This window comes from Branchiostoma floridae, chromosome 11 (assembly GCF_000003815.2).
Source record: "Branchiostoma floridae strain S238N-H82 chromosome 11, Bfl_VNyyK, whole genome shotgun sequence".
Classification (NCBI taxonomy): Eukaryota; Metazoa; Chordata; class Leptocardii; order Amphioxiformes; family Branchiostomatidae; genus Branchiostoma; species Branchiostoma floridae.
Window position 1 is genome coordinate 194,609 of NC_049989.1, and position 15,437 is coordinate 210,045.

The 15,437-nt window shown below is 41.2% G+C and overlaps 2 protein-coding genes across 2 annotated transcripts; one reads left to right on the plus strand and one right to left on the minus strand.

Moving 5' to 3' along the window:
- The first annotated feature begins 11,905 nt into the window (after positions 1-11,905).
- LOC118426680 (THAP domain-containing protein 11-like) lies at positions 11,906-14,607 on the plus strand. The gene is made up of 4 exons (XM_035836202.1): positions 11,906-12,200; positions 12,984-13,092; positions 13,425-13,492; positions 13,864-14,607. The coding sequence occupies exons 1-4, from the start codon at positions 11,990-11,992 to the stop codon at positions 14,061-14,063; spliced, it is 588 nt and encodes a 195-aa protein (XP_035692095.1). The 5' UTR covers positions 11,906-11,989; the 3' UTR covers positions 14,064-14,607.
- LOC118426679 lies at positions 13,557-15,316 on the minus strand. The gene is made up of 2 exons (XM_035836201.1): positions 14,700-15,316; positions 13,557-14,406 (listed from the first exon to the last, which is right to left on the minus strand). Exons 1-2 carry the CDS (start codon positions 15,174-15,176, stop codon positions 14,215-14,217), a joined length of 669 nt encoding a protein of 222 aa, XP_035692094.1. The 5' UTR covers positions 15,177-15,316; the 3' UTR covers positions 13,557-14,214.
- Positions 15,317-15,437: the final 121 nt, after the last annotated feature.

The window sequence follows — 15,437 nt, forward strand, 5'->3', positions numbered from 1 at the left end:
ACGTACCTTGAAGTTGTTGAGACAACTTTTTGCTACTTTTTTTTCTCAGATGACCCATGCAGTTATTCTGTCACATGATATATTCAGTACTGATATCTTCCTATTTCAATGTATTACCCTGATGCAGCTGCTAAATCTCCTTGGTGTGTGTTCTTGATGACATTCATTAAAGATTTATTTCTGGAGTGACATATCACTTGAGATTGGAATGTTATTTACATAATTTGACCAATGGTACTTTTACAGTACATAGACAATATGAATAGTGGTAGCCCCCATGCAACAGCAACAGTTAGTCCCAATGGTGGTATCATATTTTCATTCAATCTGACCAACACAACCCACCCGCGGGAAAGTCTAACCGTAAAGAACGCAGTTTACATATTTATTCATGTCACTGCCCTCTCCAGATGCTGAGTTTTTTCAGACTTATGAGAAAAAAGTATTTAAGTTTCTTTGGTCAGGAGGGCCAGAACGTGTCAAAAGGAATATAGTATATAATATGTATGAATACGGTGGATTAAAACTGATCAATTTAGAAGCCTTTAATGCTGCACTTAAGGCAGCATGGGTATCTAGAATGTATTTGAACAAAAGCTGGTTTTGTAGGAAGATGTTAAATCATTATATACACTTTAACTATGATATTTTTCCATTCTTACAACTTACCGAAGCACATTTTCACAATGTTGTTTCTAAACATTCACATTTAAGTTCATTTTTTGAAGAGGTGATGTTAGCCTGGCTGAAGGCCCAGAAAAAACCTCCTGATAATATATCTGAATTCTTGAGACATTTTCTCTGGTTCAATTCCAATATACTTATTGATAGACTACCTTTTTTCTGGGAAGCCTATAGCCAAAGAGGAATTTTGTTTGTTTATGATTTATTGAACACTGATGGATACTTTATGACATACAGATCATTTATTGGTAAATATGGAAGAATTTGTGATGAGTTTAAATTCTTACAATTGTTATCTAGTATCCCCTTTAAATGGAAACAAAGTATTCAAGGTATTCCCTTATGTGAAACAGCTATTATGCCTGTTACAAAATTTTCCAAGTGGGTAAAAGGACTTAAGATAAACAAGGAACTGTACCGTTTTTACTTAGTTGAAAGGAAATGTGTTGATTTCCATTGTAAAACCCAGGAATATTGGATGGAATTGTTTAATGACCAGATACAATGGGATGTAGTACTGTAAATGCATTTAAGTTCGCGGGGATTTAATTTCGCGGTAACACCATCTACTGCAATCTAATACCTTAATAGAAAAATGTTCGCGGTGGATTTAATTTCGCGGTAAAGTGGTCGACGCGAAAACCGCGAACATTAATCCACCGCGAACATTTTTGCATTTACAGTATATAGTTTGACCTACAAAACAACCATCGACTCCTATTTAAGATCCTTTCAATTTAAATTGTTGCATAATTTTCTTGCTCTTAAGAATAAGCTTTATAAATGGAAATTGTCAGAAAATACACTTTGTTCTTATTGTAAGACTGAGGAGGAAACTCCCGTCCACATTTTTAGTAAATGTTCTTTTCTTGTGAAATTTTGGGGGCATGTAGAAAACTGGATCAGGAAGCATATGGATATTGTATTTAGATTTACAAGTAGAATTATTTTATTTGGTTCTTTAGGCTATCCTATCATTCTGAACACATTGTTATTAATTGCATTGCTAAAATGTAGACATTTCTAGACATTTCAAAATTCCTACAATAGTTGGCTTTTTAGCCTATGTACATTATTACTACAAAGTAGAGTACATCATTGCTCAAAACCGAAAAACCCTTGTTAAAGTGGGGACCCATTGGTTATGCACTTTTAAATTAATTTAGTTAGGAAAATGCAAATTGTCTATCCTGGTTTAGGTTGCTTTTGTGTACATCCACTTTGTATTCTTGTGTCTTTTTTTTCAAAAATGAATAAAGATTATGTTTAAAAAAATTTAAAAAAAAAGATCATCGCAGTTTTGTTTTTAGCTGCACGCTGTCATATTGAACAAAAATTGATTTTTTGTTTGCTTACCACTTCCAAGTGATTGAAAATTCAAATACATGACTTTCATAAGAAATACACGTCCCTGACTACGTTGTTGTTTCGCTGACACTTCCGCTAACTTCGACCACAAAATATTTGATAAAAAAGGACTTTAAAACCCATTCAACGCGAACTGTTTGATAGAAGATCCCTTTCTTTTAGTGATGACCTGATAAGTTATGGCTACGCAATGAAATGATCGCCTAAACCCTGACTCCCGCTGTCGGGAGCCCGACGAGTTCTCTTTATACGCAGTTTGAAGTTGTCGGGGACTCCCCCTGAGCCTACGGGCATACACTTCGGAGGGGGGCCCAAAATCTAATCATATCCAGGTCTCATCAAGACCTACGCACATACCTAATACCAATACAACCCATTCAGGCGCTCTCGAGTTATGGTGCTTTTCTACAAACAAACGCTACCGAAAATATAACCTTCTTGGCGAAGGTAATACAATATATATGTATAGAAATTTATAGACACTTTAGGCACAGAAAAGTAAAAAGAACATGGGAGACAACAAGAAATCACTGAAAATACTGACAATTCATTTATTTTCGAATGTTTTTTTGCCAACGACACGTGATACGTACGATACGGTTAATCAATCAATTGGATAGATGTGAAATCTGTCAGACAAATTCGTTTTACATTTCTTTTATGTCTAAACTTCATGGGTTGTACCCGATGATTTGCGTGAAAACAGCTGGTTCTAGATACACAACTGACTTCTATTTCTCAAACCACACATTTGAACAGTTATTAAAACATATTCGGTAGAAGTAAGTAATATAAGTAACCAAGTAGTATAATAAGACACATTTTTCGCACTTGTCCATGTCTACAAAACTGGTTTGCCGGCCACGATGGCTGGAGTGAGGTCTATTTGTAGATCACGAGTGTCGCGCATTGTCACGTGTACTCACAAATCCCAGAAGGACTACTGGAGCCGGTTGTTGTATTTGTTGTCGGCCAAATTTCGCGAAACAGTTCAAACATCCACGGTAAGGACAAGTGAGTTGTTGCCAGATCGCGTTTCTCTGATCAGCCATACGGATTATGTTGGCCAAAGGGTTCAGCGTCATCAGGAAAAGTACCCAGCTCGCGAAAGTTGTAGTTGAGCACAGCTCCCTGTTCAAGAAGCAGAGTCGACCAAGCGGGATAGCCGCAAAAGCCAGCAGCCAGAGAATGAATGCTAACATCACAAGGACCATTACGGTTTTAGCTTTTCTTGCGCTGGAGTCAAATCTTCTTTGGGTTTCGTCTTGAGCATCACGACCTTCCCTCTCTTCAGTCCTTCCAATATTCCCTCTAGGTTGAGCCCATTGGGTCCTACCTCCTCGGAACTGTCGCAGTCTCGTCTTTTGACGTCGTTTGATGCACACAAAAACGCTGATGTTTGTGAACATTAGGATAAAACTGAGAAACAGAAATATGGAAGCTATCAAAATGACATAGCTCAAGGGGACTATGCTAAGGCAGTATACTGTGGTGAAGGAGCGATTATACAAACAATTCCAACCCATAGAAGCTGAAAAAACGATCAAGGACATTGTGATCCATGAACATACAATTGCTACACATGCATTGCGCTTGGACTTTGAAGCGTTGGTGTGGAAAATAATAGGGTGCCTCACAGCTATATAACAATCTACTGATAGCAAAGTCAGAGCTGATGCCGACATTATCTGGGTAAACAACACACAGACAAAAACGTGTGATGCAGCAACTACCCCGTAGTGACTCGACTGACCAAAAGCCACAGAAATAAGTAGCACGCCTGGCAAAAGGTCTGACATGGCGAGATTTGCGATGTACATATACATGGTCTTGTGGAGCTTTCGAGTTCCGATGATTCCCATAAGGACGACAAGATTGGCTAAGATGATGAATACTCCGACGACTCCATACATGTTCGGAGACCACCATTTACTTGATGACAAATATGTGTTATATGAGGAGCAAGTCTCACTGGCCTCACTGTAGGACGCGTTCGTCCATCGGAGGTACCAGAAGTAACAGTGAATCATACTGTCAAACGAAGGTGCTTTGGGAAACTGTAGAAGGTCCGAGGTGTTGTTGACCACGTCGGGAAACTGTAAAATATCCGACCTGTTGTTGAAGATGTTGGGAAACTGTACTGGGTCCGAGCTGTTGTTGAACACGTCAGGAAACTGTAGAGGGTCCGAGCTGTTGTTGAACATGTCGAGAAACTGTAGAGGGTCCGAGCTGTTATTGGAAACGCCAGGAAACTGTAGAAGGTCCGAGCTGTTGTTCAACACGTCAGGAAACTGTAGAGGGTCCGAGCTGTTGTTGAACACGTCAGAAAACTGTACAGGGTCCGAGCTGTTGTTGAACACGTCGGGAAACTGTAGAGGGTCCGAGCTGTTGTTGAACACGTCAGGAAACTGCAGAGGGTCCGAGCTGTTGTTGAACACGTCAGGAAACTGTAAAATGTCCGAGCTGTTGTTCAACATATTCAGCTGATCAGTTCTTGGTGATGCAAAGTGATGACTGGCTGAGGTCTGTGTTGATAGAAACTGTCTGAAGCCCCCAATGTAACAGACAGAGCAACGTTAAACAAGGCTGAACGCTGCAAATTTATAGCGACCGTAACCCCAGGAGCAGCTGTCTTTGAAATACCCGGCGCTTACAGCATTAAAACCTATTGTTCGATTTAAGTCTATAATACTACATGACCGGCAACTGACTAAGGAATTCTCACGATATTACGTGTAATTCTAATGTACTTCAAAGTAGATAATGCTATCTGATCTACAGCTGTCTTGACTTCTGGCCTAACAGCGATGTCTATCTTTTCAATTTTGAACATTCTGGACGCTCTGTTATTTCCGACCGAACTGTTCTCTAAGACTCCCTGTAATCTAGATCAGTGTTGGCAGTCAATAACTATGTTTGCACAATGTAGAAGCTCTGATGTAAGTAGTTCGAATTGGGTTTAAAATAGTTAACTCTCTCGCCAACTGTTTTCCTCCTGTCTACAACTTAGCAGCCTCCAAAAGACATGTCCACCGCTATCTTCGTGTACAATTATTTCCAACTTCTTATTTCATTGCCTTAAAGTGGTGTTATGACCTTGTTTTGAAAATCTCGTTTAAATAACACAATGATTGTAAAGCTGTGCAATTCACCCCCCCCCCCCCCCCCACCTTCCGACTGCAAGGCTGCTTTTATTCTGTGACATATTTCTGTATTCTTTGTGGAATAAATAAACCAGTCTACTTATTACCACTTTATTCTCCCGTACTTTTCAACCCAAGAGTTTGAAAGTTGCATGCTAAGAACGGCATATGGTAAGTTTGAATGACGGCAATGCTACAATTTAAGAAGATGTCCCATATGCTTTAAACACGAAAGTCGTAGATAACATTATGAAAGCTGCAGCTGCCTTTGAGATCTCCAACTAGTTTTATTCTCTTCCTATGAGTAGATTAACAAACAACGGCAGCTGGCAAATCGGATCAGTCATAATGTACAATATACTTAAACATGTACTCCTTACGTACTTAAAAGACAAGTGGGAGAGACTTGAGAGACTTAAAATTTATTAGAAAATCCATTACTTGACGTGCCCTAAAGTACGCCACAAATCTTCTTGGACTGGCAGATGGGGCATGCTGAATTGCAGCTGTCATTGAACATTTGTCTGTCACGACATAAGACTCATGATCAGTCTCTAACATCATGTTAGTTGAGCCGGACAGAGAGGCGACAGACTGGATTAATGGCTTTGCGTTCTATTCTCTAAAGAGGAAATGTTACGTGTTTTTTCATTGAAGAATACATGGAATAATACAATAACTTATAGATGTAACGTGTTTCGCAGGCGCTTAGGCAGGGAAAGCAGATCGTGCTACTTTAACTATAATGGGCTGAAGCCATGGTCACGATTTCTGGTTGTCACGATTGTTCGACCCTGACTTGTTTGGAGTCAACGTACCGAGAAGAATCATCCACCAGTGCCCTGGAGATTTTCTTGCAGCCAAGCTCTTTTTTCTTGGGGGGGGGGGGGGGTGTCAATCGCAGACTGTAAAAAATAGAGGCAACGCTCACATGCATTCACATGTGTCAGAGCACATACTTCACATGTGAGATGGCAGCTCCTGCACCTGTGGGCCTATGAGTGCCAGTAGACTAGACAGGAAGGTGAAAAACGATTTGCACACACCCTCCTCCACCTTGAAAAGTCATCTGCAAGCCAGCCAAAGTTGTCGACTAACTCGCGTCGGCAAGTGATTTTGTTTATTGTGTCTCGAGACAAAAGGATGGCAACATGCAATAGAGTAGACCTGATATTCATGAAGACTTTTTGAAAGATCCCTATATTAATCAAAATCACTTAAAACTTGGACAATGTTAGAAACTTTTAATACATTTATTTCCTTCTTTTTTGGCAAATGAAAAAAAAAAGTGGAATTTGCCCCATAACAAAATAACAGACGAGTACAATTCGATTACGTCTACGGAGATTGTTTAACACAGAAATATTTTCAACAGATTTCCTTCATGCTTTTCATTGACAAATAAAACAGTGGGATTTTTGTATTGAGTTTGGGATTTAAGTCATGTTAACTTTATCTACTATCCAAAATTGCGCATTTGTCTTGAAACATTCTAATCACTGCTTTGCCCAGAACTCTAACTATGTTTTTTTCCCTTATCCCGCTTTACCATTAGACGGAAACCTAGCGTTACGTACTGCTGGCCCAAATATCGGAAAACATGAAGTAGCACACATGTACAGACATACAAAAAACACACAAAACACATGCACACCAAAAACTATACCTCTACATGTATATCATGGAGATAAAAAAACACATTGAACAACTTACAGCCTGTCGGCATGGCCTCGCCACTTAACATAAATGATACAGCAAGAAGACAACGCAGTTTCATTACATTTACTGACTCTCACATGAAAAGATTTACAATCATGTCCAACCATAACACAAAACTGTAATGTTTACACACAGCAGACAGAATACCAAACAATTCTGACTAGTACTGTACTTGGCACATACATACGTTTTCATGTGATGACTATGTCCATTGACATGCGGCTTCAACATTAGCTATGGGTCAGTTCCATAAAAATTACCCTATCCCAAGGAAAAGAAGGTAAAAATAGCACCAGACATTGTACAAAAAACGTTTGTGCAAGTTAGTTATTCTGGAACTTGAATACTAGTATTAGAAGTTAAATCAATTTTTACTACTTGATATTTCAATATGTATTCAGACGTTTCAGACAGCATCCACTGTCTTTTATCAGTGAAATGAAAAATGATTTGCATCTTTTTTCCAAAAGACTTTTTTTTTTCATTTCGTTGATGAAAGATAGTGGATGCTGTCTGATACGTCTGAATAAATATTGTAGTATCCAGCAGTTATGATTGATTACACTTCTATGACATTGTATAAAGTAAAAATATCATGTCTTTTGGATTGATATATGTCTATTTTCATTTCTGAATCCTAAGTTTCTCTTCTACACGTCTGTAAGGATGGGAACTGGTGTGAGTGAATTTTGAGTTCAAAAACGAAAAGCGAATGTGACCTATAGGAATACGCAATAATTCATGTGCGGTTTCAACCTCCTACAGTAACGGAAAGTGGGTGGGGGGAAATATTTGTCAAGAAGCCCTCGCGCCTTCCTGTAAAACAAATTGCACAGCAGTATCTAACATTGGCACAAATATGAAACGCTGAGATGGCAAAACTACAGATAGAAATTGCCGAGGGGTGCAAGTGCAAATAATTATCCCTATATTCGAATGTAAGTTTATCTGTGATGGTAATCTACATTATGATACAATCTTACACTTTAAATCCGTGTACAAAATTAAGCGCTTACCAACTAGCTTTCGATCAGTCCTCTGATCATTTTGAAATAACGCAAAGCCTATGTCACATGTCCAGAGCGGAAATGTGACGTCAACAATGGGTCAAAAGTGCTTGTAAGTCGGTATCAGCCCCGTCTTCCATTACTGACGTCACACTTCCGGTCTGGATATGTGACATAGGCTTTTGGGTCATTTTAACTGATATCAACGGACAGGTGGTCTTTTTTAAGAAGCTGTTACTAATACGGATTTTATTGTATACTAATGCCAGGCAATGGCCAGGTAGCACTTTCTTAAACTAGGGGCACAACCCGCCGTACGTGCAATTTGTCCGTACGTTTTTTGGGGAGGCCACGTCCGCCACGTATTTCTGAAAACGTGGGGAACGACTGGCAAGAGCAGGGCGAGAGGGAGTACGTGGTCTGCATTCCACGCTAGGCTGCGAGCGGCTGCGTTCATCGTTCGTTGCGCAAGCAGTAGGTGACTTGCACATGCTTACAACGTACGGTCTCTGTGCGTTTGCCACGTTAACGTATGCAGGCCCTACTTTCGTCAACGCACGTCACTCGCACGGTTGCGGAAGGTGTAAGTACGTGGTCTGCACACCACGCCTACTTACACGTGCTAATAACGTACAGTATCCTTACTCACTCGCATGGTGTAAGTGCGTGCAAGTGCGATGAACGTAAGTTTTTCGGGGATGTGTATATAGGAGCTGCCTAGCTGCTGCCTCAAGCAAGATGCCACCCATTCCACCGCAGATACTCCGGGTTCGTGCGCCGTCTGTACAGCAATTGACTGTAAGATAACACTCACAATTAGATCGGATCTAGGTGAAATGAAAAACAGATAAGCACAAGTAAACTGGACAAAAATTGCTGAAGTTTCAAAAGCCATAGTGCCAGATATCATTTCATAACGGGCAAAATGTGTACATGGTTGTGCTGGAGAAATCCTGTAGATGTGAAAAAGTATAAACATTTTGCACGTCGAAGGGATTTTTGTTGCGCCACAGGCACTTATGCAAAGGGATGAGGCCGTGACCCGGCGTGAGCCGTATGCTAGAGAATAACATATATATATGTTATATATATGTGATCTGTGCTGTACATATTAGAAAACCCCGGAAGTAGAACCGAATGTTCGATGCTTGGCCCTTCGATTGACGGAGCCAGTGCGTTGTGCGCTTATTGGCTTTACGTTCGATACGGGTGTTCCGGACCGGGTGATAGCTTCCGTATCACACAGGTTCAAAAGTTGTATCACACAGGCTTCCTTCGAATAAATCGAACCATTTTGAGCGGGCCGAGTGTGGCACGTTTGGCAATTTGAATACCTGATTCGGACGTTGGAACATTGCTGTTGTAACCCCTTTTTGTTCGAGGGCACCAAATTTGTTCAACTTCTGGCGCATTTCGCATCAAAACATGGGTTTTCTCAGGTGGGTATGACATAAATAAAATACAACACGGTGTATTCCGCGTCACCCTTGGTCCCAGCCCTCCCGCGGGTCGGATGACCCTCTGGCCTTCGGGCGATCCTTCCCGCGGTTGGGTTTGTACCTCGGGTGATACGGAATACACCGTGTTGTATTCTATATGTACATGCCTAGGGCAGGCGCGTCGCTCGCACTGGCATGTACGGGGGGCGAATCCGCAGCCCGATAGCAGAGAAATTTCTGCATGCACGTAAAGTTCTGCGGCGTGTCTGCGTGCTCCTAAATCCGTCGAATTCCCTACGAGTTCGTACGGAGACGGTACTTACCACTTACGGATACCAAAAGATTGCCCACGTTTTGGCACGTAGACAGCACGTATTTGCACGTACGGCGGGTTGTGCCCCTAGTTTTATAGCTGTCACTAAGGCCCAATTTACACTTATTTCTTGAATCTGTAGTACTGCACATCGTAGTCTACTACTGTAGTAGACTACAGATTCGCGTCCGGTTTACACTCACTGACAGGGAGCGTAGCGGGACACCTGCTGTTCCATGATTATGAAGAAACTGTAGTGACCGAATGTGACCTTTGACACTTGGCGGGTGCAGGAGTCTTATATTTGTGAAAAAGTATTTTTTTCTAATATACAAGGTACCCTGAAAAATAGGCCATGACAATAGGAAATAGTACAATGACCGCAGATGACCCAAATAGAACATGTGTTCGTTTCGAATTACGCCAGATCAAACAGGATCAATTATTTTTGGTCTTCTTCATTCTTTCTGTTGTGTCAAAAGTGCCAATTTTGACCACCGGACTGATCAAAATGACGGGAGAGGCGAAAGCCATCACATTCATGATGCAGCAGGTGTTTATTCTGTTATTCATGACCCAGGTTTTCAACCAGACGCGCCAAGAACGTATGCAGCGCAGGGGGCGACTGAGGCGGTTGACGTCTGTCAGCTGTAGTCTACTACAGTTTCTGTTTACACCCGGTTCGAATTCTCATAGAACGTCCACTGAACTGTAGTACTACAGCCTCGGAGGGTGTAGTAGACTACACTTTGGCCCGATTTACACTTGTTTCTTGAATCTGTAGTACTACACATCGTAGTCTACTACTGTAGTAGACTACAGATTCGCGTCCGGTTTACACTCACTGACAGAGAGCATAGCGGGACACCTGCTGTTCTTTGATTACGGAGAAACTGTAGTGACTGAATGTGACCTTTGACACTTGGCGGGCGCGGGAATCTTATATTTGTGAAAAAAAGTTTTTTTTCTAATACAAGGCACTCTGAAAAATAGGCCATGACAATAGAAAATAGTACATTGACCGCAGATGACCCAAATAAAACACGCGTACGTTTCGAATTACACCAGATCGAACAGCATCAATTTTTGCCTTGCCGCCAGGCAAGGCTTTACGCCAGCTTTCTTCCATGGACCACCGGACGGATCAAAATGACGGGAGAGGCGGAGGTCATTATGTTCATGTTGCAGTGTTACCCAGGGTTTTCAACCAGACACACCAAGAACGTATGCAGCGCAGGAGGCGACTGACGCGGTTGGCGTCAGTCAGCTGTAGTCTACTACAGTTTCTGTTTACACCCTGTTCGAATTCTCATAGAACGTCCGCTGAACTGTAGTACTACAGCCTCGGAGGGTGTAGTAGACTACAGTAGTAGACTACACTTCATTTCTGTTTACACCCAGAAAAAATCTGTAGGCTACTACAGTAGTAGACTACGATCTGTAGTACTACAGATAAAACTACAAGTGTAAATCGTGCCTACACTAGTAGACTACACTTCATTTCTGTTTACACCCAGAAAAAAATCTGTAGTAGTACAGTAGTAGACTACGGTGTGTAGTACTACAGTTAACTACAAGTGCAAATTGGCCTAAGACAAGTTTGACTGTATATCAATGGCTCGGTGGTCCTTACGTGTAAAGATGGTCACTAGTACAGATTTGGGTTTGCATTAATGGCCAAGTTCTCATTTTGTAAAGGTGATCACTTGTACAGGTTTCACTGTATATTAATAGCAAGGTGTCCATTTTTTTAGAAGTTATCACTAGTACAGGTTTGACTGCAACGTTATATCAATAGCCAGGTTGCGCCTGTGTAATATGTATTGTAAATTGAAGTGGGTAAAGGTTTTCGATGTTATATCATTTATTATTCCTTCCTTTAAAATAAGTAGCTTTCGTTTATTCGTTTATTTAAAAGATCTCCATTAGTGAATACATTGTACAATTCAGACAATGCATCACCAGTGTTCCTGGAGTCGCAAGACAAACACGTTACATAATACAACATTAACACAGTACATTGACACTATTTACACCTTAACTCACAACCTAACCTACAACCTAAATATACACTTATACCTAAGGAAATGCTACCACAAAACCTTATTCTAAAATAAAAGTAAAAGTAATGTAGTTGAGAGATCAAGTAGCTGAGAGGTCAGAGGTCAGTATCAAATATTCTATACATTAATACGAGCGATCGCGCTGACGTCACGGTTACGTCACGTGACGTCATGGTAGGCAAAAAGCTGCTGGTCGGCGAGGAGGGCGGGCTGAACCCTCCTCGCCCACCAGTTGCGCGCGGGAAACGCAAACATGCCGACCAGTTGTTGTGCGCTGAATTGTACTAACCGGAAGGATAAAGGCAGTAGAAAGAAGTTTTTTAGAATCCCTGCGGAACCAGGACGAAGGGCTGCATGGCTTAGAGCCTTAAAAAGGTCAGATTTTGAGCAGGGAAAGAAAAACCCGACCGCGGCGTGGACACCACGAGGCCACGAGAGAGTGTGCAGCGACCATTTCATCTCAGGTTTGTGATCTATATGTTTTATATTTTGTTGTTGTCCCCCTTGCATAAATACATTTTTCGTGATGTAATAGTGTACTTTTCGTTACACATCTGCGGAAAGCTTAAGTAAGTTTTGTCGCTGATTCATGCCATATCAAGGATAGTGAATATTAATGTTACATGTATCAAAGTTTTACAGCGCGTCCACGTGGGAGGGGGGGGTCTGACTTATAAATAGTGGTAAAGTATCTGGGATGGACGTATACATATATAGTATACCAGAAGTATAACGTACATCACTTAACTGATTGACGAAGACATCTACAAATGTTTTAAAATGTCTTTAAAATCATCTACATCTACATGGGAATACCCCCAGATGGCCCCTACTGGAGCATATTGTGTGGGGAGGCCCCCAGCGGGTAGACCTCCACCTTGGTCCGGACCATTGTGGGATAGTGCAGGGGAAAGAAAGAACCAGACTGTCCAGGAGTTTGATCCACTCACACCGGGATGATCCCCTGCTCTTTTCGATAAGTGTGGTGGGTTCTTTCAGTTTAACATGCCGAGGTGTGTAGCCGAAGCCAGGTACTCATTTTTCACCTTAGTGAAGTGAGGAAATAGGTGTAAAGTATGGTTTAAGTACCTTTCCCAAGGGCACTACAACAAAGTGACCTATCAGGGATTCCAACTCATACTTATCTTTGGATTATGAGTCCTACACCCTAACCACAAGACCAATTGCCACCTCATTTTAAAATCATGTTTATAATACTGACAAGTTCTTTGCTTCTTGCATTGCAGGGAACCCTTCTAAAGACCCTGCAGATCCAGATTACGTCCCAAGCTTGTTTAACCTCCCAACCTCAGCAAGTTGCAATCGTTCAAGAAACCCAGTTGCCAAGAAAGATCGGTAGGTAACATTGGGGTTTTCAATGTTTCTTTATTGAAATTTGATTTACTGCTCATGCTGTTCATGCAGGCAGGCTGTTCATGCCTGTGTGAAACATTGCTATACTCTACCTCCTTGCCTGAGAAGATGACCATGAAAGTTTTACCAAGGATTCAGTTAAATCTCACAAAGATCCTGTAAGTTACTCATGTTAGAGTTTACACCTAGTCAAATGTTTTATATTTCATAACATTCACAGCAGTAATCACTAAATGCTATGCTAACAGAATGTATGTAGGAAACAAAGCATGCAACTTTGATTTACAACTTACAACATGCTTCATTGTTTGCAGGTATATGCGTGCAGCAAAAAGGCTGCGGGTGTCATCAGAGAATGAAGCCCCACCTACATCACTAAATGGTAAGGGCATTACAGAGGGAATAAGAAAAGTGTCTAATGGATACAATCAGTAATCCTAAACATATAAATTCTTGATCAACAGTTTAATCTATCATTCTTGCTCAACAAGTAAATCTATCACTTGTCACTTATTCAACATGAATCACATACCATACACACAAGACTACTTGCTACAAAGTTTATCCGCTTGGTTTTCGGAGTGGGGATATAGATGTGAATCAAGTAGAGAAGCATGCAACCTGCATGAGTAAAATATTGAAACAACAATACATACATATGAATCAGAGTTTAGAACATTCAGTTCAGTTCAGATATATGACACTCATAATCACATAGCACTTTCATTGAACTTCGGATTTGCTTTATTTCAGATGAAGAAATGATCGCTGACCCTCCTCCTGAAAGTGTAGAGACTCTGAGAGACCCCCTTCCTGAAAGTGTAGAGACTCTGAGAGAACAGCTCACAGTTCTTCCATGGCATGAACACTGTCTCATCCCATCAGGAGATGCACCTATATATACAACAGTAATGTTCAAATTAGTGGCAAAGTTTCTGATATTTCAAACATGAACATAATGTACTTACTTTTGATACTTGCCAAATGCTGCAAATGGCACATATTCACTTGGTACGAATACAGTGCAATTGTTAAAACAAGTACATGTATTTCATTGTTACATCAACAAAATCATAAGTCAATTAGACATTGTGTAGTTGGTACTCAATTACATGTACTATACTTCATAAGTTTGAAGTAAGAGCCAAAATTAGCTATACCTATGAAGGGAAAATCCTTGTAGAGAATGAGCCCCACTTCCTCCAATTTCACATCCTTGCAGATGCACAAGGTAGCTTCCAGGTACTGTTGCCTTGCCTTCTCCTCCTGTTTCATCCCCCATTGTATAGCTGGAACCTGAAAGTGAAATTCCCTATTTAGAATTTCTGACATAGAAAGCACAAATGAATTACATCTCTAATATGACACTATCTCGCATTGACTGAACATTTAGACTGTCACACTTTGCAGAAATATTTAGACTCCTGGTATTGTTTAAATCCAAATAAAGATCAGAGCTACACTTGCTCTGGGATTATTATGGTACATGTTCCAATATACAGGGTAATGTTGTCTCTTTGTGTGCCTTAATTACCTACGAAAAATGGCTTCCTGCAAGTGTACACTGTACTAGTTTTCAGTTAACTCACTTGGCTCAAATCCTTGCAGTCATATTGCATGACCTTCCGTACTGCAGTGGTGGGGTTTGATGCATGAAGGACATCATGCATGGATGTAGAAGTCACACGACCCTTGCGTTGCTGACGCCATAAAGCAGACTTGGACTGCCCCACTGTAGCTTTGTTGAGGTTTGTGATTTGCTCGGGGTTGCACCGAACATCCTCAAGGATGCTGTCTACACTAACACTAGTAACAGGGACTTTGGCTGGATGACAAGACCTGTATACCACAGGGGGAAGCGTCTCTGTGTTGACATCTGACTCATCTTCTGATGCTGTGTCTGTGTCCTCCTCCTCTTTAATGACAGCACTGGCAGTGGGACACAGCTTCCTCAGTTGTGAGAAAGCAGAAGCGACCTCTTCTTCACTGAGTGGTGGCACATCACACTGCGGCTTCCGGCGCGCCTTCTTGATCTGGACTCCATGTTTAGGGTGCGAAAAGTCCATGTCCTCAGCCCTTTGTGGATCAACCTGAAAGAAATAATCCACAAAATGAATTATCAATAATATATGTGAGAAAAAGCATTATACAGTGGCCATGTCAGATATTACACTTTACAAAGAGGAACATCTTAGCCTGCAGTCCAACCTTGTGCTTTAGTTCGCTCCCAAAGGTCGCTACCCCATGGCATTGACGGGGTAGGCACCGTTGGGAGTGGACTAAAGCACAACAAGGCTGGACTCCAAGCTAGGAACATCTACTATATT